Raw genomic sequence first — 24056 nt, forward strand, 5'->3', positions numbered from 1 at the left:
AAGAGGAAAAACACTCACTGAGCTGTGTGAGAACCCGGGCCACTCAAGAAAACAAAAAAAAAAAAAAAAAAAAAAAAAAAAAAAAAAAAAAAAAAGGCAACACAACCCAGGGCAGCGCCACAGCCACTGCCCGTGCTGAAACACAGGTGTCTCCCTTGGCCCATGGCTGACTTCCAATTTGTCAACACCTACCAAGTGAGGCTACTGAACTGGGGGAAGTGCTGGCTGCACAGGCCAGTAAGACTACGGCATTTCACACTGGTCAGTATGCAATGTTCCAACCTCACCAGCTCAGTTTCCGAGGCTCACTGTGAATGACTGGGGCTAGACACAAATGGGTTGTGAGAAGCTGTCTTGGCAGTGTGAACATTTGACACTGCCTTAGTCTCTATTCACCAGATCCCAGTAGTGCTCTCCCTCAAGTCCGAGTAAACCATCTCTAGACACTGCCCAGTCTCTGAAGGGACAGGCACGAGGTCAGCACAGTTTCATAGTCCAATCAATCATGTCTCCTGATGCTGAATGTCTGCTTGTGTCATCTGCAGTTACAGTCACAACAGCCAACGGCCATGCATGCAATACATAACAATGTATGTATTATGGCCTGGAGAAAAGCCAGGACAAGTGAGATGGCAGCCACCCCAGTGTTCATACAGAGACCCTGCCCACTGGTGCAGTGCCCAGTGACACCCAGTTACTGCGCAACACATGAATGTGTTCCAGAAGTCACGCTTTCTGCAGTATTGGGTGTGAAGTAGCCAGGAAGAAATAAGACAAGTCGCTGGTGTTTCAGAAGAACACGGGGATGCTATGAGGCTGGTATGCATGAGGCAACCATTCCCAACCGGTGGGGACTGCACAGCCTGCTTAACTTTCAGGAAGCCGTTAGGCAGTATCGTACAGTGATCCCAGCACTTGGGTAGGAGAAAGATGATGAGTTCCAGCCAGGCTGAGCTATGCAAACTTGAGGCTGCCCAGGGAGACCCATTGCAAAATAAAACAGAGGAAATCAAGGAACTTAGCAATGTACATCTAGTGACAAGCTAGCCCCATGCTGCCTTGTAGAAGGGTAAAGGCCCAAGTACCTTTTTTTTTTTTAAAGATTTATTTATTTATTTATTATATGTAAGTACACTGTAGCTGTCTTCAGACACTCCAGAAGAGGGTGTCAGATCTTGTTACGGATGGTTATGGGCCACCATGTGGTTGCTGGGATTTGAACTCCGGACNTTTGGAAGAGCAGTCGAGTGCTCTTACCCACTGAGCCATCTCACCAGCCCCCAAGTACCTTTTAAACGACCAAACACCTCGTGGCTCTACGAATTGGGTGTGTATGAGGTAAGTACGTGAGAAAATACAAACAAGCAAGCGACAGCAGTCCTGCAGACAAGCATGGCCTAGAGGTCAGTGTGGGAAAGGGCAGCGGCTCAAGGGCTGCGCTGTGATTCCACAAGCTTGCCTGGATCGCTGGTCTCTAAACCGCAGGAAAACTAAACAGATGGCGACCTAAGGCTCCACCCTGCGATCTGGCCTCTGCCGTCTTCCCGCTGGGCGTGGCCTACCCTTTAAAGCTTCATTTTCCACATTTTACAGTGAGAGTAGAAAATTCTCAAGGCCACCACACCAACATCCAGCAAGAGCCTATCAACATCTTGCCAAAATGTTCTAGGCATTTTTTAGCTCATGCTTGACATTGAGAAAAATACTTATTTTTATATGTGTGTGTATATACATGCCTGAGTGTACGCATGCGCACCATGTGTGTATAGGAGCCCACAGAGGTCTAAAATGGGTATCAGGTCACTTGGAAATGGAGTGACAGACGTTCGCTAGCTACCATGTGGGTGCTGAGAACTGAACCGGGGTACTCTGCAGGAGCAGCCAGTGCTCTTAACCACTGAGCCACGCCTCCAGTTCACACCTGACATTTTTAAAGTGTTCGGATTGCCAAAGCAGTACAACTGTGCTTTAGTTTATGACACATAAATGTTATGGTATAGTGACAGTCCACGCCCTGCTGAGGCCTGCGCGTGCGCGTGTGCGTGTGCATTGGTGTTTCCGAGTGAGCATATGTATGCATGTACACAAATGTACCTTTACTTCTTACTCTGTATAATGAGCCCTGCTGACTTATACTTATATAGGGTGCAATCAAATAAGACACTGGTCTCTAAAGGACCTGAGTCCCTCCTCACATGCTCCACATGACAAGGTGTCACCCACCTCCCCGTGGGCCCCACTCACAGGTCATAGGAGAACTTCTTCTCCAGGCTGGTCTGGTTCTTCTGGAACTGGAAGATGTCCTGCTGCAGGATGCCATAACTCCTCTGCAGTGCCTTCAACTGGTCTAAGCCAAAAGGACAAGTCATCTCAGTGGTCTCTGTGTGACCATCATGTCACTCAGACACTCAAGAATCTACTCTGGTAGTGGCGCTGCGTGTCTTCAATCCTAGCACTGGGGAGGCAGAGGCAGGCTCTGTGATTTTGAAGCTAGTCTGGTCTACAGAGCGAGTTTCAGGACAGCTAAGGCTACACAGAGAAGCTCTGTCTCAAAAAAACAAAAACGAGAACACAACGGAGCCATGAGCCAGCATACCTGGCACAGAAGGAAGCAGAGAGGAAGGGGGCAGCCCCACTGTGCCAGCACCCCACTAGTACCCGAAACTCTCCCACAGAAGCCTGCACCTTGACCCTATCAAAAATGTCTACTAGAGCTCATTTTAATGACTCGTTTTTTTATGTGTGTGTATGCTTGCACCACCAAGTGTAGAGGTCAGGGGTCAACTTGTGGGTGTCAAGTCTCTCCTTGAACTGTGTGGATTCTGGGATCAATCTCAGGTCATCGGGTTTAGCAGCAAGTGCCTTTTCCTGCTGTGACATCTTACCAGACCCCGTGTGTGCCTTGCGCACACAGCTTGAAGAAAACTCTATATACAAAGTTTGAAATAAGTTTGTGTCTTCTGACCTTGGCCTGAGGTCAGGGGTGGGACTTTCCACGTGTTGCTGCCCAGAGTCTCGGAGTACTGAGGACTCCTCCAGTTCCATCACGTGTTTGCTGGTGGGGGCTGGACCTAAGATCTTGCAAACACTACACAAGTGCCCCACCCTCAGCACACCCCATCCCAGCATTTCTTAAAGATCCATAAACTATGTCCATCATAACTCGCAGTGTACACAGTAATATAAGGACAGGTGAGTAAAGAATACATTGACGATGGCTCAATAACATCTAACACAAGATTACAGTGACAGAGCCACCTGAGACCCTTGTGGGAGTCCAGCCAGGCTGGCTCTCCCTTGAGGCCAGTTGCTGGGCTGGAGGCGGTGGGGGGTGACGCTTACCTTGCAGTTCTTGAATGAGCTTCTCGTTTGTGGTGATGTTATTCACTAAAACTGCCTGCAAGGAAGACAAACTTGGAATCAGACATCTCAGCTGGGCAACTCAGCCTTCAGGGCGTGTGTCAGAGAAGGGGACCAGAACCTAGGCAGCAGCAGGGCCACCAGGTATGGGAGCCATGCTCCAATCCGCTGCCTCTCCATCTGTCGTGAAGGAAGTGCTTTCCATCCACTCTGAAGGACAATCCCAGGTCCCAGACACCCTTCCCTGCCAGGCGTAGCATTTTCCTCTTCCAAGCCACGGACTCAATCAGCAGCAAGCTCCTGCCACAGTCCCTGCACCCGCCCAATATGAGGTAGGGAAGAGGCAGCACACAATGAGGACCCTGGGTCTGACAATCCTGGCTATGACTCACTTGCCCTTTGTAATAGCATTAGGAGCTGGATAAGCCTTCATCCCTTGGCGAGAGACAGGCACCTCGGCCTAAGGGGCAGCTTGTTCCAGTGGTTCAATAGCAAAAGGGCTAAAGAAGAAACAGACAAATGCTACCATACCAGACATACTCCAGAGAGCAGGCACTCGGTGGCTGCCCTGCAAGTGGCTAGGAACCTGAGCAAGCCACGTTTTATGAGCGTCACCCGAGATTCTTAATTTTAAACACTGGTGCGACAGGTTAAGGAGTCCCTAGAGACACGCTGATGTGCTTCTGAGTGTTTACCCTGCATCCTGGCAGGCTCTGTATCTGGAGAGAGTGAGACCCGCCCGCGTTGAGGGCGCCATCCAGGGATGTGGTGTGGGGAAGATAGGTGACATGGGGCATACTCCTGAGTCACAGCTCAGCCTAGAGCTCCAGCTTCGTGAACAGCTCAGCATTTCATCCTGTCTTCCCCAGTTCTGGAGCTGCCTGCCATATGGAAGTGAACTAGAACCCCTGGGTCCTAGGATCTCCAGTTCACTAGAAATCTGTGCCCACCCCAGCCTCCATCACCCCATGAGACAAAGTCCCTGTCTCTCACATTTAATGCTTCTGTCTTCATGGAAGGCCTGGTGCTTAATGGGCAAACACACGAGAGAAAGAAGGCAAACACTAAACCTCAGAGCAACACCGGCAGGGGCTACTCACTAACACACAGAGATGGACGGATAGTCTTGGTGGCAGCACGGAAGTTTCTTACCGCCTCATCTCCAATGGAGGAATATTCTAACCAACACACTGCTCAAAACAGACATTTTCATCCATTCTCCATTGGCGAAGCTGCCACGCCTCTCTCTGTCCCCTTCCTCTGGAACCCCCTCTGACACAGCCTCTACAGTCCCTGAGGCCTGAGTGGAGGGAAGATCACAAGACCTACAGCCTCCTGAGCAACGCAGGAACCTGTGCCGAGAGATGAAGTGCAGCCAAGCTCCGGGCTTGCTGTAGGAGTAATTTGGGCAATGGCAGAGAAGCCCCCCAAATGGTAAAAGTCCTCTAGCAGGAAGAGACTTTTCTAGAGCAGTGTTTCTTTTACATGGATGTGGAAAGGGAGGAGAATGAGGGGTAAGAGGGCCCCCTCTAATAATAGGATTTGCCCAGCTCAAAATTCCTGCTGCCCTGGGGAAAAAAAGCAAGCTCTAGACTGCACAGATGAATCTGTCCCAGAATCCTACAATCTCTCTCTGAATATACACACAAAAGAAAGACTCTTCAGGCCTTATCTGCCCGTCCACGTTCACTGTGGTTGAGTCCCACAGCCAAGAGGTGACCTCAGAGCCCAGCAGTACAGACATATGGCGCATTACATAGCCTTTAAAAAGGAGATCCCAATCCATGAATCTACAACACAGATGAACCTCAAAGATCTGGGGGGTGGGGGGGCAGTGAAAAGGCAGGTCAGTCACAAAGGGAACGCATTGACTCCACTCATAAGAGAAACCTCAAGAGTCTGAGGAGGGCTGGGGAAGGGGATAGGCACGGGGTAAGTGTCAAGTGTCCATGACAAAGAGGCCCACTACGTGCAAGGGGAACTGATGTCCCTCGCTGAGCTCACCCTCAGCGACCACGCTGCCTCTGATGGCCTAGGAACCACGGCAGCCTGAGGACTTCTAAGACATTTCTGCTTCCACACGGCTTTTATTCTGCTGAACATGTCTTCTCACCTTCCCTAAGAACAGGAAGAGGGAGCCAGAAGATACCACGGAGGTTTCTGCATGTAATTTCGAACTGATAGAAAATGTTGAATTATGGTCAGGACTGTTTTTAAAATTCATTCTTTGTATATCATACTAGTATGTAGGACATGTAGGTCAGTTGGCTTTGTTGTGACATATTTTATACAACCATGTATTGTGCTTGGATATATTCACACCACAATTATTTTCAAACAACATAGAAGATTCTACTCTTAAAAATCAGTTTTTCCTCATATTTTGATTTTGAGTGACTTTAGGGTGTCCCTGTGTAGTGTCATCCGAATGAACTGGAAATTAAATGTTAGTTATTCCGAATACAAATTTATCCCAGCCATTCTAGTCTGAAGACAAGTTATGTCTGCATTAGATTGTTGTAAAACCAGCTCAGTGTTTCATAGTTAGCTTTCAAACAGTGACAAGGTGGAGGGCCTTGAACGAGGCTCAGAGAAGAGAGGCAGATACCAAAGGACACCGCATAGATCCACTGGGAGCAAATCATAGACACACGAGTCCACCAGTAACTCCTGCAGCTGGCGGGAGGCATGGTCCACCAGGAACTCCTGCGGCTGGCGGGAGAGATGGGGAGTGAGTGTTTCCCCAGAGTGTGACAGCTGCACAGTATTATAAATAATCATGACAACAGCATTGTCTGATGTATTAAAACGTATCTATGTTTTATAGGTGGTTTGCCTGCACATATGAATGTGTACCATGTGCACAGAGGTCAGCCGTGGGTAGAGATCACCTCGCCCAGACACAGACAGAGACCTTAATAGACACTTGCTCGTGGACCAGGACAGTACAGAGCCTGAGGGAGGAAGAGCAAGGAAGCTGAATGGCAAAGAGTAGACCACTCTCAGGGACCACATCCCACTGGATTCACACTCACCCCGCCCCCCAAAACCAAAGAGGGTCAGTCACTGAAAGCATGTTCCCATAGAAACAAGAATGCTGTCGTGGGACAGCTGGTCAGCACTGACAAACTGGCAGAAAGGTGAGCAATGCTGAAGAGTTTCCACGAAGAGGTTGCTCATTTTTTTCAGTGTGACAGTGGCCGCTGTGCCTATAAAGCAACATTGTTGCCACCTGTCACTGAAGAAAGGGATGCTGTCTGAGCAGCCTCTAGCGACTAAAGCAACATTGTTGCCACCTGTCACTTAAGGAAGGAATGCTGTCTGAGAAGCCTCTAGTGATTTCACAGGGAGCCAACATCCTAGCAGTTATTTAAGTAGACCATAAACAGGTCAATGCTTGATGTAACCTCCTGCTACAATAGAGTCACAACACACAAGGTTTCCCAGGAAACCTGGAAGCAAAGGCCTCAGGAGCAGAACACCGCCCCCCCCCCCATCTCCCAGGACTCAGCAGGCAGAATGGGGATTCCTCTCTCCAGCTATTCCCATCAATCAAGCCTCCCACTAAGACGACAGTTCACCTGGGACCCCCAACTTCCCTTCCAATGTCCTCAGTGTGCTTCTGTCTCATCAGCCTGTCTCTCCTGAGAGGAGAGTCATCTTTCATGATGAATTGTGTAGTGCTTACTGTCACTGTGACCCTGGATCAGGTTTCAGAAGTTGCTGCCAGTTCGTTATGGTAAGGAGCATGGAGAAGCAGTGACCAGAACAGTCACAAGGAGGATACAGGGACTAGGTGGTCCCAAGGACCTGCCTCATCACATAACTTCTCTTGGGAAGACAGGAACAAGCTGTTCACTTCCAGCAACAACACGAGCCTAGTTTGGCAACCTATTCACTTTTATGGGGGGTGGGGGTGGGAGGGTGATAGCGACATGGGTGAGGGGCTACTACAGGAGCATGGCTAACAGAGACTCTTGTGTCAGTAGAAGCCACCTCAGCATCAGGAAAGCGGCGTCCCCGGAGCTCCCTGCTCACCTTGCAGGCAGCTCCATTAAAGACCCCGTCCCAATTCCTTCTTGTGGTGTAGCCTCGGAAGGCTAAATTCTGAGCCTCCTTGCTTAGCCCTCGGGGTTAAGCATTCCTTTCCCCTCTAGGAGGGAGTGGTTCCGTTGGAAACAGCGGCGCTACAGATGCCCCCAGTGACCTGTCTCTACAACCAAAATAGCATGCCAGCTGGGGCCAATCCCACAGGGCAGGAGCCTGTGGAGACAGGCCCTCCCCTCCTCCACAGCTACAGCCAAAGAGGTTGCTCACGGGGAGTGTTGGCCTGAACCAGCTCTGCCTACAAATCCACCCTCCCCGACATGCTCCTTAAACTGAAAACCTCTGGCCTGCATGACCACACCACTCCTTTACCTCTGTCCAGCTACTGTTCTCAACACCAAGGTGCTGCTGAACCCTGGCTCTGCTGAGAGGTGGGGAGACAGACAACTGGAAAAGCACGGTGGCCCTCTCCAGGATCTCCTTCCTGCAGAGGCCCTGCACAGGTGTGCATGAGACGTCCAAGTGAACAAGCACCCAGGGGCACGGCAATAAGTGATCTACACTCCAGCTTCAGGCAGCAAATAAAGGCACTCAGCATTCAAGCTGTGGCTCGGTGGCTGTGCACTGCCTCAGAGTCAAGGGCAGAGGGAAACAGCTGAAGCTCGACGCCATCTGTGGAGGAAATATCTGGTGCACACGGGCTGGCCACACAACCAAAACAGCTCCTGCCAGAACACCCTGGGCCTTTGACGAAGGAGAACAACGCCCTTCCACCTTCACAGCTAGGCTGAGCAGGAGGGCCCAGCACAGCGGAGGGCTAGGGCACTCTTCATGCACCCCAGGATCTTTTCTGTAGACTAAGGGCTGCAAGGAGTCCCCCTCCCCAAGGTAAGGGGGAACCCTGTGGAAAGTGAGCCATAAGCCAAACCAGCTGCTGGGAACCAAGAATCTCCAGGAAAGGGACTGTGCAGGTGCTGGTGAGAGGAGGGGTGGATGGGTGGATGGACGGACGGACAGACGGATGGATGGATGGATGGATGGAAGGACTGATGGACGGATGGACAGACGGCAGGCAATGTGATGATGGCAGTTTTCTGGGGGTTGCAAAGTCCATTCCCTGGGAGAAGAGTTGAATGGCTGAGAAAGAGACCAGGCCTCAGAGAAAGGGAAAGTAATAGTTTCATACACTTGGTGTTTTATAGGGGGCCCTGGGGCCGCCCCTTTCCCTTACTGGTCCTGTTTATATACCTGCCCTGGCGCCTTCCTGATGTTTCTCCTTGCAATGTCCTCTGCAAACAAGAAGCTACCATCTCGGGGAACCTGCTTTCCTGGGCTTTCCTGGTCCACCTGTGGACCTCTAAGGCCCCATCAGAAGAAAGAGAACAGAGGGTCAGCTGCCACAAATGCCTCCCAGGCTCTTGGCTCACTGCACGCCTCTAAGGTTAATTTGGGTCAAAAAGAATTCCTAGGGGGCCTCAAGCAAGCCAGGCATGGAGGACCCCAAAACATTCACTGATGCCTCACTTGTAGGTGAACTGAAACCAAACCACAGCCTCCTCTGCCCTTGCCCTTGACACAATGCACACTCCTGTGGCACACCCAGCACCTCTCATAATCGTCCTTGGTTCCTCTCTACTTCCCCTTGCTAGACATTGCTCAAGACCATAGCTCTGGTGCTGAGGGTAGAGCCCAAGGGTCAGTTCTAGCACCGAAGCTCCATCCACCACAACGGCAAGGAAGCCGCTAAGACAGGGACTCTCAGCTCTGTCTCTGAAAGCGAGCATGCTGGCACCAACAATTCTGAAATCTTCCTGGCATGCTTTGGCCATCCAGGAGACAAGCCATCTGTGGGCTGGGGGCCTGTGGCCTCAAGGGACTTCACGACTAGAACACAGATGATTGAAGAATCCCTGCACAGAGCCCCTGGGGTGGCTACATTGTATTGTGCCCAAACGGGAATCTTCTCCATATTTCTTTCCTGTGCAGGAGGTGACACTTACACCCAAGTGATCTGCACCTGAGCTAATTAGAAAAGCTGGAGAATGTTCCCCAAGGACATGTGCACAAAACTGTGCAGACTGACTCATTCCGAGCCTAAAGCAGTAAATCAGTGAGCTTAACTGAGTTACTTAGGAATCAGGGATGAGGGCTACGTGCAAGGGCGCGGACAACTTAAGGCAGCTGTACCACTACAGAAGAGGCTCTCCAGCCTCCAGTAGCTGTTAACCAACCACTCACACAGCCTCAGGGAGGGTCCTCGTGTACTCAGTGCCTGCCTCATGAACTGCCTATGAGCAGCCAATGAACCTTTTGCACGTCTATAAGTCAATGGGAGCAGTCAGCTCAAGGTTAAGAAGGTGTGGGTTTCAAGGCGGCAGTGGTCAGGCCCTGCCTGGAGGTCAGGGTTTCAAGGCAAGTTACCAGGCCATGACCAACACTCCTAAAGATCCACGAACCCTGCCGGTACAGTGCAGAGGATCTGAAATCACCCAAGAGACAAACCTCGGGGCATGTCTATGAGGAAGCGTCTCGATGGGGTAAACTGAAACATCAAAGCATGGCCACGTGACAGCCGCCATGATGGACTGGGCTTTAACTGTGAGCCAGATAAGCACTTCTCCCCCTCTGCCACAGCCTGAGGAAGGCGATGGATCCACGACGGGTTCTAAACCCCAAGTAACTGCAGACATCAATGTGCCAAAACCAAAGGGAAAATAACATGTCGAAGAGGGTTGCCGGGTGCTTTCCTTCCAGGTGTCCCGTCAGATGCTTACTTTATGGTATTAGGTTCCCGAAGTGTAAAGGGAACTTAGAGCACATCACGTGGGACCCTAGACTCCTTTAGATAGGTATGGTCCCCACAGACTCGTGTGTGTGTGTGTGTGTGTGTGTGTGTGTGTGTGTGTGTGTGTGTGAATGCTTGGCCCTCGGGAGTGGCACTGTTAGGAGGTGTGGCCTTGTCAAAGGAAGCATGTCCCTAGAGGGTAGGCTCTGAGGTCTTAGAAACTCAAACCAGTTCATTTCCTACTGCCTGCTGATCTGAAAGTAGAACCCTGAGTGCCTTCTCCACACTACCCAGCCTTCCTTCTCACATACAAAGTCTGGGAGGCTCAATTCCACGTTCCACAGTCATTCCTAGTAAGGTTTTCATGCCAGCGAGATGCACTAACCACACGGGTTAGTGGTTCCCCCCATAGAAGCAAATCTGGATCATTTCCTGCTCCTGTAAGTAACCCCAGTAAAACTCACTGGTTCACCACGGTGGACTTGGGGGAGGGGGAGTATCTGTTTGGGTTTCTTACTGGTTCACCATCTGAGGCAAGTAGACAAGCTTTTGTACAGGAAGCTGGCAGCACCTCAGTACACCCTAGGGCGCCATAAGTGAGGATCAGCCAGCCAGAGGCCCAGTCCTTCCTTCCACCTCCCCACTGCTCCTGATTTTGCACGGCTGGAATCAAACCAAGGCTCCCCCAGCAGGCAGCAGTTCATCTGCGAGCCCCTCTTGCACACAAAGCATGGAACACGCCTCTGCAGCTTCTCCATCCCCCTCAAGTCTTCTGTTCAGTCCTTTCTGTCCCGGGAACTTGATTTCCATCACAAAGGAAATGCACTCTAAGGATTTCCTTTGTGTCCCGCAAGGCAAATTAACTCACACAAAAAGTGTAAATGTCAAGGCAGACACACAGCTGCCAGGAACCAGCCAAGCAGAGCATGCCACAGACATTGAAGGAAGCTATTTCTGACTAAGGTTTGGCAAGCAAACACGAGCAAAATGGCAGGAAGATCTGCATCTGTCCCGACAGTGCTACTGAGTAGCCAAGGAGCTCCCCGCCTTGTCCTCTAGGTGGGCCAGACAGTAAATACCCTGCCCCTGACCCAAGACCGTAGGACATCACCACACCCCAAATCAGCCTTCTGACAGAAACATAAAAGAATGGATCATCCAACTTTAGGGGACCATGCAGAGCCGCACAAGTGAATATCTACAGTCATTAATTAAAACCCCCAAGCTCCGCTGCCTCTTACACCTTTAGAAACGTGTTTTAAGCAGCGTATAGGGGTCACGCCTACAATTCTAACACTCCAGAGGATGATTGGAGGACCACATCCCAAGTCTAAAGTAAATTAATGAATAAAAACAAAGAAAGACAAATTTGTTTTATATGTACCCATATGTGCACCTGTTAAAGGAAAATAAGGAGTTGGGAATAATGACTATGCCTCTAATCTTAGTACTTGGGAATCTGAGACAGGAGGATTGCTGTGAGTTTAGGATCAGACTGAACCACATAGTAAGTTTCAGGTCAGACTACCTCCAAACCATGGGGCTGGAGAGATAGGTAGCAATGGAGAGGACTTGCTGTGCAAGTTCGGGTCCCAACAGCCACGTGACAGACAGGAGGACTGCAGCAGCTGATTGATCTTCATTCTAACTGACAAATCACAGGCCCAGGATAAGAGAGACCCTGCCCCTAAGGTATAAGCAGATGTCAGCAACAGAGGAGGTCACCCCAAGCACTCCTGTGACATCTGCTCCACACATATGTGTGCACTATACACACACACACACACACACACACACACACACACACACACACAAATACATTTCTAAGAAAAACAAAATTCCACTAACAAATGAGAGCTGCTGGCCTGGAGAGATGGGAAAGGGTAAACTCTCCGGGTTTAAGCCATTTATTCTGCGGTCATTTGTTACGGCGGATCTAGCAGACATAGGCCGAAGGTCTTCCTCTTGGCACCTGGCCAGCGAAAGGAAGTCAGGCTGGTGTGTGGGAAAGATGAAGAAGTTCTGCCATCGCAGCCAAGTGAGCTCTCAGGTGACGGGTGGGGTTAATGGAAACATGGCGGAGTCCTCAGATGACTGTCAGCAAAGCCTTTGGGAACTCCAGGCCACACGGGTATAGGAAAAACAAGCTGCTCCCACAAAGCATGTACTACAGGGATCTAACCACCACTTCAAAGTAACCTGAGATTCAGGGACTGAAACCAGGCGGTGTGTGCCTGTGTCCATTCACCTGAATCAAATGCAGAACAGTCCCCCTGAGTGAGTGGCCACAGCATGGGCTGGAGCCTGGATTGGAGCCTAGGCCTGAGACTTGGAGGGTGAGATCAAACTCTGTGTTTGCTGATGAGGTGAGTCCTTGTGAAAACTGAGACAACAGAGTTTTATGTTTGAGAATAAAAGAGAGCCTTTGGAAAATTCCGTATTTTACAATGACATGTAGATGCACTGCAAGGCCTGGACCACATAGACACTGCTTGAAACATTTACACCCAGGCAGCTTGAAGGGTTTAAATGGACCAAGAAGATGGCTCACTATGGGGAATGGAGACCCTCTGTGGGGAATGGAGGCCCTCTGTGAGGAATGGAGGCCCAATGTGGGGAGTGGAGGCACTCTGTGCAGAATGGAGGCCCCCTGTGGGAAATGGAGGCCCTCTGTGGGGAATGGATGTCTCTGTGAGGAATGGAGGCCCACTGTGGGAAATGGAGGCCCTCTGTGGGGAATGGAGGACCTCTGTGGTGAATGGCCACCCACTGTGAGGAATGGAGGCCCTCTTGGGGAATGGAGGCCCAATGTGGGGAATGTTTGCCCACTGTGGGGAATGGAGGCCCTCTGTGGGGAATGGAGGTCCTCTGTGGGGAATGGAGGCCCTCTGTGAGGAATGGAGGCCCCCTGTGGGAAATGGAGGCCCTCTGTGAGGAATGGAGGCCCCCCTGTGAGGAATGGAGACACACTGTGGGGAATGGCCACCTATGTGGGGAATGGAAGCCCCCTGTAAGGAATGGAGGCCCTCTGTGAGCAATAGAGGCCCTCTGTGGGGAATGGCCGCCCACTGTGAGGAATTGAGGCCCTCTGTGTGGAATGGAGACCCTCTGTAAGGAATGGAGTCCCTCTGTGGGGAATGGATGCCCCCTGTGAGGAATGGAGGCCCTCTGTGGGTAACTGAGAAAATGAATTAACACAAGAATGCTATGATATTACACAAACAGCATAGGATTCTTTTAATATGGGTTCTTCAAAATGAATGATTCTTTTTTTTTTTTTTTTTCAGTCCTGGTACTTTATTTCTTTTTGCACATTAGGCCATGAATTCATATGGAATTGGCTCCAGCAGCTCTGGCTCTTTTCCGTTAGTCCTCACACAGCCTGCTTCTCTGGGTGGCGCAGGCTGACGCTTCAGTTGAACCCAGGTGCCGTTCTCCTTGGCTTCCTTTTTCTTCTGCTCAGTCTCCTTCACCCGCCTCAGGAAGCTGTCTCTGCTCTTCGAGTGCTTGATGTGCTCAATCCGCACACTGATCCTCTCCGCCAGAATCTTGCCCTTAACTTGCTTGTTTACAATGATGCCCACGGCGTGCTGGGTGACATTGTAGACTCTTCCGGTTTTGCCGTGGTAGTACTTACGGGGCATTCCTTTTTGAACAATGCCCATTCCCTTGATCTCTACTACATCACCCTTCTTGTAGATTCGCATGTATGTGGCCAAAGGAACAACGTCATGTTTCCTAAAAGGCCTGGAGAACATATACCGAGTGCCTCGGCTCTTTCCCTTTGTGATTGTCATTTTGGCGAGTTACTGGAAGATGGCTGCCACGGCCGACAAAATGAATGATTCTTATGCAACAAAAGTGTACTATGGGATTTACTTTCTGAAGACTTGTCACTGAACCTGGGACCCAGCATATGCAGCAGTTGCTCTGCTACTGAGACACATTCCTAGCCCCAGGAAGTCTTTCCTACCTGAACTTACACACCAGGCAGCTCTAATCCAGAGAGCAATAATCTAAAATCTTAAAGAAGTGTTCTAAAATGGGATTACCCAGATTGCTTCAAACTCCTGGGCTCAAGAGATCCTCAGGTGCCAGGACAATAGGCAGGCATGTGCCTTCAAGCCAAATGCAGAACTCTCACCTTCCATAAACTCTTGAGTTTGGAGGCTTTTGGTTTAGGGTGTTCAACCGGGAAAGGCTATTCTAATATACATATATGTAATTTAAACGTTCAAGACTGAGCACGCCTCCAGTCTTGAGCATTTTAGAGAAGGGTTACTCAACCAGAACTATTCAAAGATCACAGAGTCTCTGGGATAGGGCTCAAGTTCCCACGACAGGGAACCCAGGTTGGTCAGTGCCCGGACAAAGGTCCAAATTCTCTCTCAGAACATGGCCACCTAGCTGGGCGTGATGGCGCACGCCTTTAATCCCAACACTTGGGAAGCAGAGGCAGGCGGATTTCTGAGTTCGAGGCCAGCCTGGTCTACAAAGTGAGTTCCAGGACAGCCAGGGATATACAGAGAAACCCTGTCTCAAAAATCAAAAAATAAATAAATAAATAAAAATAAAATAAAAATAACATGGCCACCTATGTATGTGAGTGACAGCAATGTGGGAAAGATCATCCACAAAGGAAGGATTAGTCAAGTCTGACAGCGACACTAGCCATCATATAGACGATCATCTCCCAACAAATTACCCAGCCAGCTAGGATTTGTTCCTCCCACACTTCACACTCCCTTATACCTTCTGTGTGCAGACTTCTGCATTCACTCCATATCTCATTTGGGGAAAGACTTCTGCATCTAAAGATTATTATCATGCAAATATTTGAGAGAATCTCATTTTCCTTCAGAACCGAATGGCGGTTACCTAGAACACAGGGTCATGGGCTTCCACTCATTTATTAACCAAATCCTGGAGCTTCTTATTGAGTGTCAGCTAACACCATGAAAGACACTAAATGCTCTGACACTATTTAGGGAACTGTCATGGTTTGAATATGCTTGGCTCAGGGAGTAGCACTATTTAAAGGTGTGGCCTTGTTGGAGTAGGTGTGGCACTGTGGGTATGGACTTTAAGACCCTCATCCTAGCTGCCTGGAAGTCAGTATCCTGTTAGCAGCCTTCAGAAGAAGATGTAGAATTCTCAGCTCTGCCTGCACCATGCCTGCCTGGATGCTGCCATGTTCCCACCATGATGATAATGGACTGAACCTCTGACCCTGTGAGCCAGCCCCTACTAAATGTTGTCCTTTATAAGACTTGCATTGGTCATGGTGTCTGTTCACAGCAGTAAAACCCTAACTAAGACAAGAACTAAATAGTTCTACTTAGACAGGAACAATGAGGAGAGGACAAAATATTAACAGAAGCTAAGGACCAACTGATGTGGCATCAAGGGGACTTTGGGACCAACACTACAGCTCATAAAAATAGGTTTCATGGGGCTGGAGAGCGGGCCCCAAGGTTCAGAGCAGCCAATGCTCTCAGACCTAGAGTTCTATTCCCAGCACGCCCATGGTGGTTCACAGCCATCTGAACTCCAATCCCAGGAGACCTGACAACTCTTTTAACCTCTATGGACACCAGGCATGCAAGAGGCACACATAGATACGTGCAGGCAAGACTCTCATACAAACAGAACAAAATGAAACTTAGAAAAATCGGTTTCCGACATAATCCAGCAAGTCAGCATGTGATTTCTCCCTGAATCTTCCAGGCTCCTTTAGCCATAATTTACAAGGACAAAGTTTACCTTGGGAGCCAGTGCAAACATTTACATACACACCCATTTTTTTTTTTTTTTTTAATAAACTGAAACAATGGATTCACGGAACAAATTTAACACATATAACACCTGAATACTTTTCATTTCCTGAATGCGGGCAGAATGTAATAAATTCCTGTCACAACTTGGACCTAAACTGAACTTGGGGAAACTCCACAAGCATTAAAACCTCCCAGAGCCCAGGGAGCAGGGCAGAACAACTCATCAGCCATCTGTCAACAGAGGAAACTGGGAAAAGGAAGGTCACCTCAGTGAGGAGTGCCTGATCAAACTTCAGTTTAGGGAGGGTGTGGCCATCTCAAGGAATGAACTAGATGTGCCCTCGGCAAGGAACTCAAAGAAAAACTGACCACAAGAAGAGTGACAGAGGCCAACACCTGAAACGTATGCAAACGTGTACTGCTTTTGGATGTAAGCTTTGCAAGTGGTACCTCGCATCTCCTCAATGCCATGGTCCATGTCACAGTCCTGAGCAAGCCGGTTTCAGGGCTAAGGACCCCAAGACCCAACCTTATTCAAATTCTGGGCAGGGCAGCAATCTAGGTGAAGGGCACGAGGTGAACAGAAAGGCTCTAAGCTATCATAGCTCCCACCAATCCCAGCAAGTAAGTGTGGACGAATATAGCTCAGTTCAGGGGCTCGAAAGATGGCTCTGCTATTAAGATCGGTGGCTGCTCCTATAGAAGACCTGAGTTCAGTTTCCAACACAGACCTGGCAGCTCACAACCATCTGTAACTCCAGTTCCAGGGCATCTAGTGCCCTCTTTTGGCCTCTGGGGATACCAGGCACATAGCTGGAGCACTTACATGCAGGAAAAATAGTCAAACACATAAAATAAAATATGAAAATCTTTAAAAAATAGTTTAGTTCAACATTTTTTTTTTTTTTTTTTTTGCCAAATCATTTAAAGGAATCTTATCTCTAACCATACTGGCTTTTACTTTTAAATCATTCTCTCACTGCTGAGAAGTGGTGTGTTCGAAGACAACCTGATCTACGAAGCTAGTTCCAGGACATCTGGGGCTACACAGAGAAACCCAGCCTTGAAAAACAAACAGACGAACAAATAAAACTTTACTCAGTTAGGAAAAGGCAAAATGCTGAGAACACAGAGCCTGGTTCTCTCCTTCTTAGCTGCAGTGCCACACACACTGGATCTCACATTGGATTTCACACTGGATCTCACACTGCAACCTCTGGGTCAGCCGATAGGGCTCCCATTGCCACACACACTGGATCTCACACTGCAACCTCTGGGTCAGCCGATAGGGCTCCCATTGCTATGCTATGATTTGAGAGTCTAGACAAAATGTGGACACACAGGAATGTGTGGCCAATCTTCTAGAACTTAGTCTTTGAGCCCTGATACCCAAAGAGTCTGGGACAGTGCATGTATTAAGGTTCCCTGTGAGCTCTCAGGGGATCCCACCATGGCATAAACAGCAGAGAATCTGACAGATGGACCGATAACCCAGCAGCCGACCAGCAAGCTGGGAGACTCTCAGGGGAGCCGATGCTGGCTCACCTTTCGCTGCCCACTCCGCCAGGGCCACTTGTACTTCAAGATCAAGGTTTTCCAGATTTTAGTCTATTTACATGAACTTGACTCATTCATACCTCACCGAAAAAAAAAACAGCATCCAAGTTGTCCCTAAATCCACACCTGTGTGAGTCAGGTGCTTAAAAAGTTTCAGAGTGTGGCACACCTCAGATATCAGATAACAGATGGGGTACCCATCCATACCTGTGACTCTCACAGAGAAAGGAAGAGAAGCAAGTACCCCCTGGGACCCACGGTCTGTTTGACCCTGGAACACAACTCCCCAAACTTCAGCCCAAGAGAGCTTTCCTACCCACTCACGCCAGAGAATACTGCAGACACTGAACGTATTTGACAACTTAATTTCAGTTAGTTTAAATGAAACTAAACTGAGTCACGGTTCAAGCATTCACCAATCTCACATGGCTGGTGGCTACTGCGCGGTAGAGAGCAGAGTGAAAACTAACCACTGCAGTAGCCTGCTCACTCCTCCACGCAATGACATAAGCTTACACCCAAAGGAATACAGACAGGCAGGAGGTGTCACTCGGGAGAGGGCAACGGGGAAACGGTCAGCCTTACCTTCTCGTCCTGGTGTAACCTGTTGACGTTCTCCAGCTGGAAGCTGTGGCTAGACTGGATCCTGTCGAGTTGCTCTTTCTGCTTCTGCAGCTCGCCCTGGAACTCATTCTTCTTCAGCTCCACAGCACCTCTCTCTGCAGCCGCCCTGCGGACCCGGCCTTCCAGCTCTACGATGCGTGTCTAAAAGGAAGCCACAGCCATGAAGATCCAATCTGCCAGCTAAGACGCTGCCAGCTCCCTCAACCACGGCGTCACAGGACCAAAATGTACGGCTCAGTGAAGAACAGAACAAGAGAAGGGAATGGTGGATGGAAGATTACATAGAGGATACAGGGGCAGGGGCACTTGCTAAAGTACTCGCATTGGACACTTGCCAGAGGCAGCCAATGACCTAGCCATCAAGGGGAGGGGTGAGCACAATCTCTGCAGGGTGAGGCCGGGCAGATCAAAGACAACAATCACAACCTAAAAAACAGGAGACTGTCACTGTTCCATGTCTTAGATAAGGTTCCCCCCATTGCTGTCCACCTGAGGCAGAAAGGGTTGATCTGGCTGAAATGTCCCGGTAATGGCCCATCTTGGAGGGAAGCTAAGGCAGGAACTCAGACTGGCAGGAGCCTCGAGACAGGAACTGAAGCAGAAACCGCAGAAGAGTGCTGCTTACTGACTTGCTCCTGCTGGCTTGCTCAGCCGGCTTTCCTTCTGTACAACTGCCCAGGGGTAGCACACACTGTCCTGTCAATATCTGTACCACCCCACACTGTGATAGGCTCACTCACATCAGTCACTAACAAAGGCCCACAGGCCCATATCATGGAAGCATTTTCTCAACCGTGGTCCCCTCTTCATGGATGATGCTATAAAACCAAACCAACCCAAGCAGCAATAACAAGCCCAACCATGGCCTCATTTACGATTGGCCATATGTGGGAAACCTAAAATACCACCCATGTGGCCCTTGGTTTCTCCAGTGGACTGACAGACAGGAATGGGCAGTGTCCAGTTTACCTCTGCCAGCCAACATTCCTGTCTGCCCTAAATGCTCAACGGGAAGCAAAGCGCAACTCGGTAGTCACAGAGGAAGCAGTGCTGGGCTGGAGGGAGGGACCGCTTGGGGGAGGGGGTTAGTGTGGAGAGCTAAAATACTGCTAGCACACACAGTTGGAACCCAAGGTACCAGCTGACAGTACACAGGGGACCCGTGGCACTGCGCCTTAGCTGCTTTAAACACGCAGCGGTGTCCCTACACTCTAAAGACACGGAATACCTGGAGCTCCACGCTTCTCGAGCTAGCAATCCAGTAGTTGAAGCCGAGCACAATGACACAGGCCACCAGGGCAGCCAGGATAAGGGGCGGAGACTTCATGCTGCGACGCCCGTTCCCCAATCCCATCATCTTAGAACCAGGGCTGAGAACCTGCCAAATAAAAAAACGCATGAGTTTCTACACTAAGGCTAGCATCCCCGAAGCAGACCATAGCCATCTTCAGTATCCACAGGCAGGCAACCAGGTGAGCTCGCGCTCTCTCTCTCTTTCTCTCTTTCTCTCTCTCTCTCTCTCTCTCTCTCTCTCTCTCTCTCTCTCTCGCGCGCACACACACACACACACACACACACACACACACACACACGGAACCATTCATGAAGAAGATATACCAGTGCTCAAAGCCAAAGGTCTAGGTGCCTGAATGGTGAGCCAGCACTCCAGGGTGAGGCTTGTGGACTGGCACCACACAGGGACCCAGACACAGTAAGCTGAAGTCCTCATCATAGAACGATATCTCTTCAACTCAACTTGCTCTCTGTGTAGTGGGCATAGCTTAGCATTCATATCTCCAGTATAACTTGAGATTGCTCATGCTTGCTAAAAGGAATAGCCAACCTTGTTTCCCTATCACATGAGACCTTCCGACATTTTTCAAGGTTTCCAGAGAGCGCTTTAAGTTGGCCCTAGGAAAAGGAGGCTTTGGCCATCTGCCCTCACAGAATAGCTGCCATCCCAGTACAGCCGTTGGAAGTAGAGCAAGAATGCCATGCTGGAAATGAGTGTGAGCTGCTCCATGTACATCACAAGAGAGGGGGACAGGGATAGGAGGCAGATGTCAGTCAGGCTAAGATGGGGTAGGACCTATGAGAGCCTGAAAAAAAATAATCCTGTGAAACCAGGAGTCAAAATAAGTCCCTTTCCTTAAGTCAGTTCCATCCAGAGCTTTGGCTACAGGGACAGAAAGTGACCCATCCCAAGGGACAGGTCGGTGACAAACCCCAAGTCTTCTCGACTGCAGTGGCCTGCTGGCTGTTCTCTCTTGAGTCCACTGGAGCTGACAGACATCACTAGAGCGTGGTTGCGTGTGTGACCTCAGGAAAAGGAGCTCCTCAGTGTGGCTCAGAGCGTGACCGCCCGGGGAAGGTTTGCACACTGCAAAGCCGGGGACGACCAGCCTGCTGACGGGAGCAAGGACCTCAGGTAGGAAAGCAGCCATGCGGAAGAGCCAATGTGGGCTGGCAAGACCACACAGCTGGGTGACTGAGGGACAGAAATGGAGTGAAGTGGCCAGGATGGATGAGGACTGCAGCTTTTCTTCCCCCACTGTAGACTTGACAAAATCCAAACCATCTAACCCTTGCAAACCTCCCTGCCCCAGGCTCTCCTGAGGTAAACGCAATAACCATTACTGTTAAAAGTCTCTGACTTTGGTGGTGGGAGTGGGAGAATGGGTCCACTGTGTAGAGACCAGGCTGGCCTCAAGCTCCCAAGCCTCCAGTCGCAGCCTGCACAACTGGATAAAGTCTCCACAAAACAGAAAAACCATGAAAAACCACTGTGGATTGTCAGCAACCAACTAACTGTGCTTTAAAAGGATAACCAGCTGGCTAAAGCCAATACTTGCTTAAAAGATAGTTTTGCTTGTTTTTAAAGACAGGGCCGCACTCTGTAGCTCAGGCTGGCTTTGAATCCTCTGTCAGCCTCCTGCTGCAGCCTCCCCAGTGCTGAGATGACAGGCATCAGTAGCCACTATGCTATACTGAAATTTTTTCTCCCTTGTTTTAGAAAACAGAAAGGCTCCTGAGAGTGTAGCTCAATGGTAGCCTGGGTTTAGCACAGGCAAGGCCCTGCCCTGGGTTAAGGGCTCAGCACCCAGGGGGTGGTAAACAGACATCTTCCATGGTAACTTCTGTAGTTGTTGCTTTGTTTTGCATTATTGTTGTTTGACAGGGTCTCTATGTAGCCCAGGCTGTCCCGGAACTTGATCCGTAGACCAGGCTGGCCTCAAACTCAGTGAGATCTGCCTACCCTTGTCTCCCAAGTAGTAGCCTTAAAGGCGTATGACCCCACACCTGGCCAGGTATAATGAGACAGAGAGATACAGACAAAGAGAGATAAAGAGGGGGGGAGGGAGGGAAGGAGAGGAGGTGGGGGAGGGAGAGGGGAAAGGGAGGAAGAGAATGACAGTAGATGACTTATCAAATTCATTGGCACTTTCTAAAACTTTTCCCATTTTTAGGACAAGTGGTAGCGGTATACATCTTTATTCACAGTCCCTGGAAGGCAGAGGCAGGTGGATCTCTGGGAGCTCAAGGCCAGCCTGGTCTACAGAGCAGAGCAAATTACAGAACAACCAAGTTTACACAGAGAAACCCTGTCTCAAAAAAAAATTTTTTTTTCTTTTGCACAGAATTTTTAATGACATAGCCAAATACCTGTGCGCAAGCAGATAGGAGGCGTCTGGAAAGCCATGCTTGCCCCGACAGTGTTTTGTCACTTACACAAGCTCTGGCCGTCTGGGAAGAGGAACCAATGAAGAGCAATGCCTCCCTCAGATTGGCCGTGCAAGGCTCTGGTGCATTTTCTCAATTAATGATTTACTGATGCTTTATAGATTATAGTATTCTTTCGTTTACTTGTTTAAATGTATTCCTAAGTGGTTTTTTTTTTTTTAAATTTTGATACTACTATCAAAGATCGTATATTTAAATCATTTTTCTTGGAAGTTCACTCTTATTTTATGTAAAAACAACTGATTATACTTTATAAACTGATTTTATATCTTGCACCCTCGCTGAATTTATTATTTCCACAAATTCTGGGGTAGAGTCTTCAGGGCATTCTGTGTATAATAAAAGAATGTCATCCTGGGGGAGTAGAAAATGATTGATGTGGGTGCTCAGCCCAGCCCCACTCAGCTCAGTGTGGGCGGTACCTCCGTTAGGCAAGTGGTCCTGGCTTATATCAAAAAGCAGCCAAGCAAGTCATGGAAAGCAAGCCAGAAACAGCGCTCCGATCCGGTCTCTGCATCGGCTCCTGCTCTGGCCTCCTTCAGGGATGGACTGTAACCTGTAAGCCAAATAAAACCTCTCCTCCCCAAGCTGTTCTGGTGTTATCACATGGGCCGAAAACCTCGCCTAGAGAACAAAGTTACCAAACAGTTCTCAGCCACACCTCTGTCCTACCCACAGAATGGGCTCCACCTAAACCCAGCCAGCAAGCTGGAGGGCTGCTAGTTCAAAAACCACTGTGATAAGCAACCCACACCGGCACCCAGGTCTGCGAGAGCCAGGGCCACCACCTTGCTTTTGAGTTTAAAAAACATTGTGCCCGGTCTCAAGCTGCCCCTGAGTCAGAGGTCAGCAAACTGCGGCCCGCAGCCTACAGCTGGCCTTTCCTGTACACAGTTTTACAGATATGGCTATCTTCCACAACTGCCTTCCAGCTATGAGACGGAAGTGAACACCGAATCAGACACCTTTGAGTAGGACTATCGAGGTGTTTAAACATTAACGATCTTCAAACGCAGTCACAAACTTCTTCTAACGGAGGCTTAAGGTCTAGTCCAGGAAGTCTGGTTCACTTCCTCTATAAACTCACCAGGAAGTACAGAGGCTACCTCCCTTTCACTCACTTCCTCGTCCCCCAACTGCAAAGACCATGCTTCCCTGAATTCTGAATGCTTATAGCTTCTATAAAAGCCAAAACAAATGACTACACAACTGGGCATGGTGGGGCATGCCTGTCACCCCAGCTCTCAGGGGGATGAGGTAGGATTGCGAATTCTAGGCTAGCCTGGGCTACCCAGGAGTCTCTTTCACAAAACAAAACAGCCTCTACCCTGTGTCCATAAGAAAGTTTTAGTAAACACAGTACTGACCTTTACTGACACACTAGTCCCTTCATGCCAGGAGCTCTGGTGGATCCCCCTTTCTAGGGATAGTTCAATCCTTATCATGAATGGCTTAGTGTCTGCAAACAGCCTGCGCTGCTCACAACACCCACTGTGCTAATGCTGAGTCCTCCAAGGAGCCTGTGCTGCTCACAACACCCACTGTGCTAATGCTGAGTCCTCCAAGGAGCCTGTGCTATTCACAACACCCATGGTGCTAATGCTGAGTCCTCCAAGGAGCCTGTGCTGCTCATAACACCCACAAGTGCTAATGCTAAGTCCTCCAAGGAGCCTGTGCTGTTTAGAAAAAGACAAAAACAAAACGAAACGAAACAAAAAACAACCCAAAAAAACCTGTGTGTATGCCTGGTGCCCTCAGAGGTCAGAGAGGGCATCAGATCCCCTGGAACTGGAGTTAAGGGTAGTTGTGAGCCAACATGCAGTGCTGGGAACCAAACCCAGGCCCCCTGCAAAAGCAACAAGTACTCTTAACCACTGAGCCATCCCTCCCAACCCAGGTTAACAGTTCTTTATGATGGTCACTGGGCCAGCACTAGAACTGTTGAAAATGTAAATTTTCTGATTCAAGGCAAACCCAAGAGATTCCAGGACTCTGGCCACAACAAGAGACATGGAGCCCAGAGACTTTAAGGAAGGCTGGAGGCCACACCTGTTCCTGTTAGCTCCCTCTAGACAGGATCAGCGTGGAATCTGGTTAGCCACCAGAGAAAGTGGCCCATTTATCTTTGGGGGATATTTCTATTTCCCTGCCATTTGGGAATTGAG

At 49.5% G+C, this 24056-nt stretch overlaps 1 protein-coding gene and 1 pseudogene across 1 annotated transcript in view; both read right to left on the bottom strand.

The window, feature by feature from the left end:
- Golm1 (golgi membrane protein 1) overlaps nucleotides 1–24056 on the bottom strand; it is a 40500-nt gene that overhangs the window by 11460 nt on the left and 4984 nt on the right. Inside the window, exons 2-5 of the mRNA XM_021215234.2 lie at nucleotides 19379–19528; nucleotides 18112–18291; nucleotides 3343–3397; nucleotides 2245–2347 (exon numbers count right to left, since the gene is read on the bottom strand). Of these exons, the coding sequence (XP_021070893.1) occupies nucleotides 2245–2347; nucleotides 3343–3397; nucleotides 18112–18291; nucleotides 19379–19507 (467 nt within the window). The 5' untranslated portion in view covers nucleotides 19508–19528. The remainder of the gene's footprint in view (nucleotides 1–2244; nucleotides 2348–3342; nucleotides 3398–18111; nucleotides 18292–19378; nucleotides 19529–24056) is intronic.
- Nucleotides 13507–14009, bottom strand: LOC110333613 (annotated as a pseudogene).

Source organism: Mus pahari, chromosome 16 (assembly GCF_900095145.1).
Source record: "Mus pahari chromosome 16, PAHARI_EIJ_v1.1, whole genome shotgun sequence".
NCBI classification, from domain to species: Eukaryota; Metazoa; Chordata; class Mammalia; order Rodentia; family Muridae; genus Mus; species Mus pahari.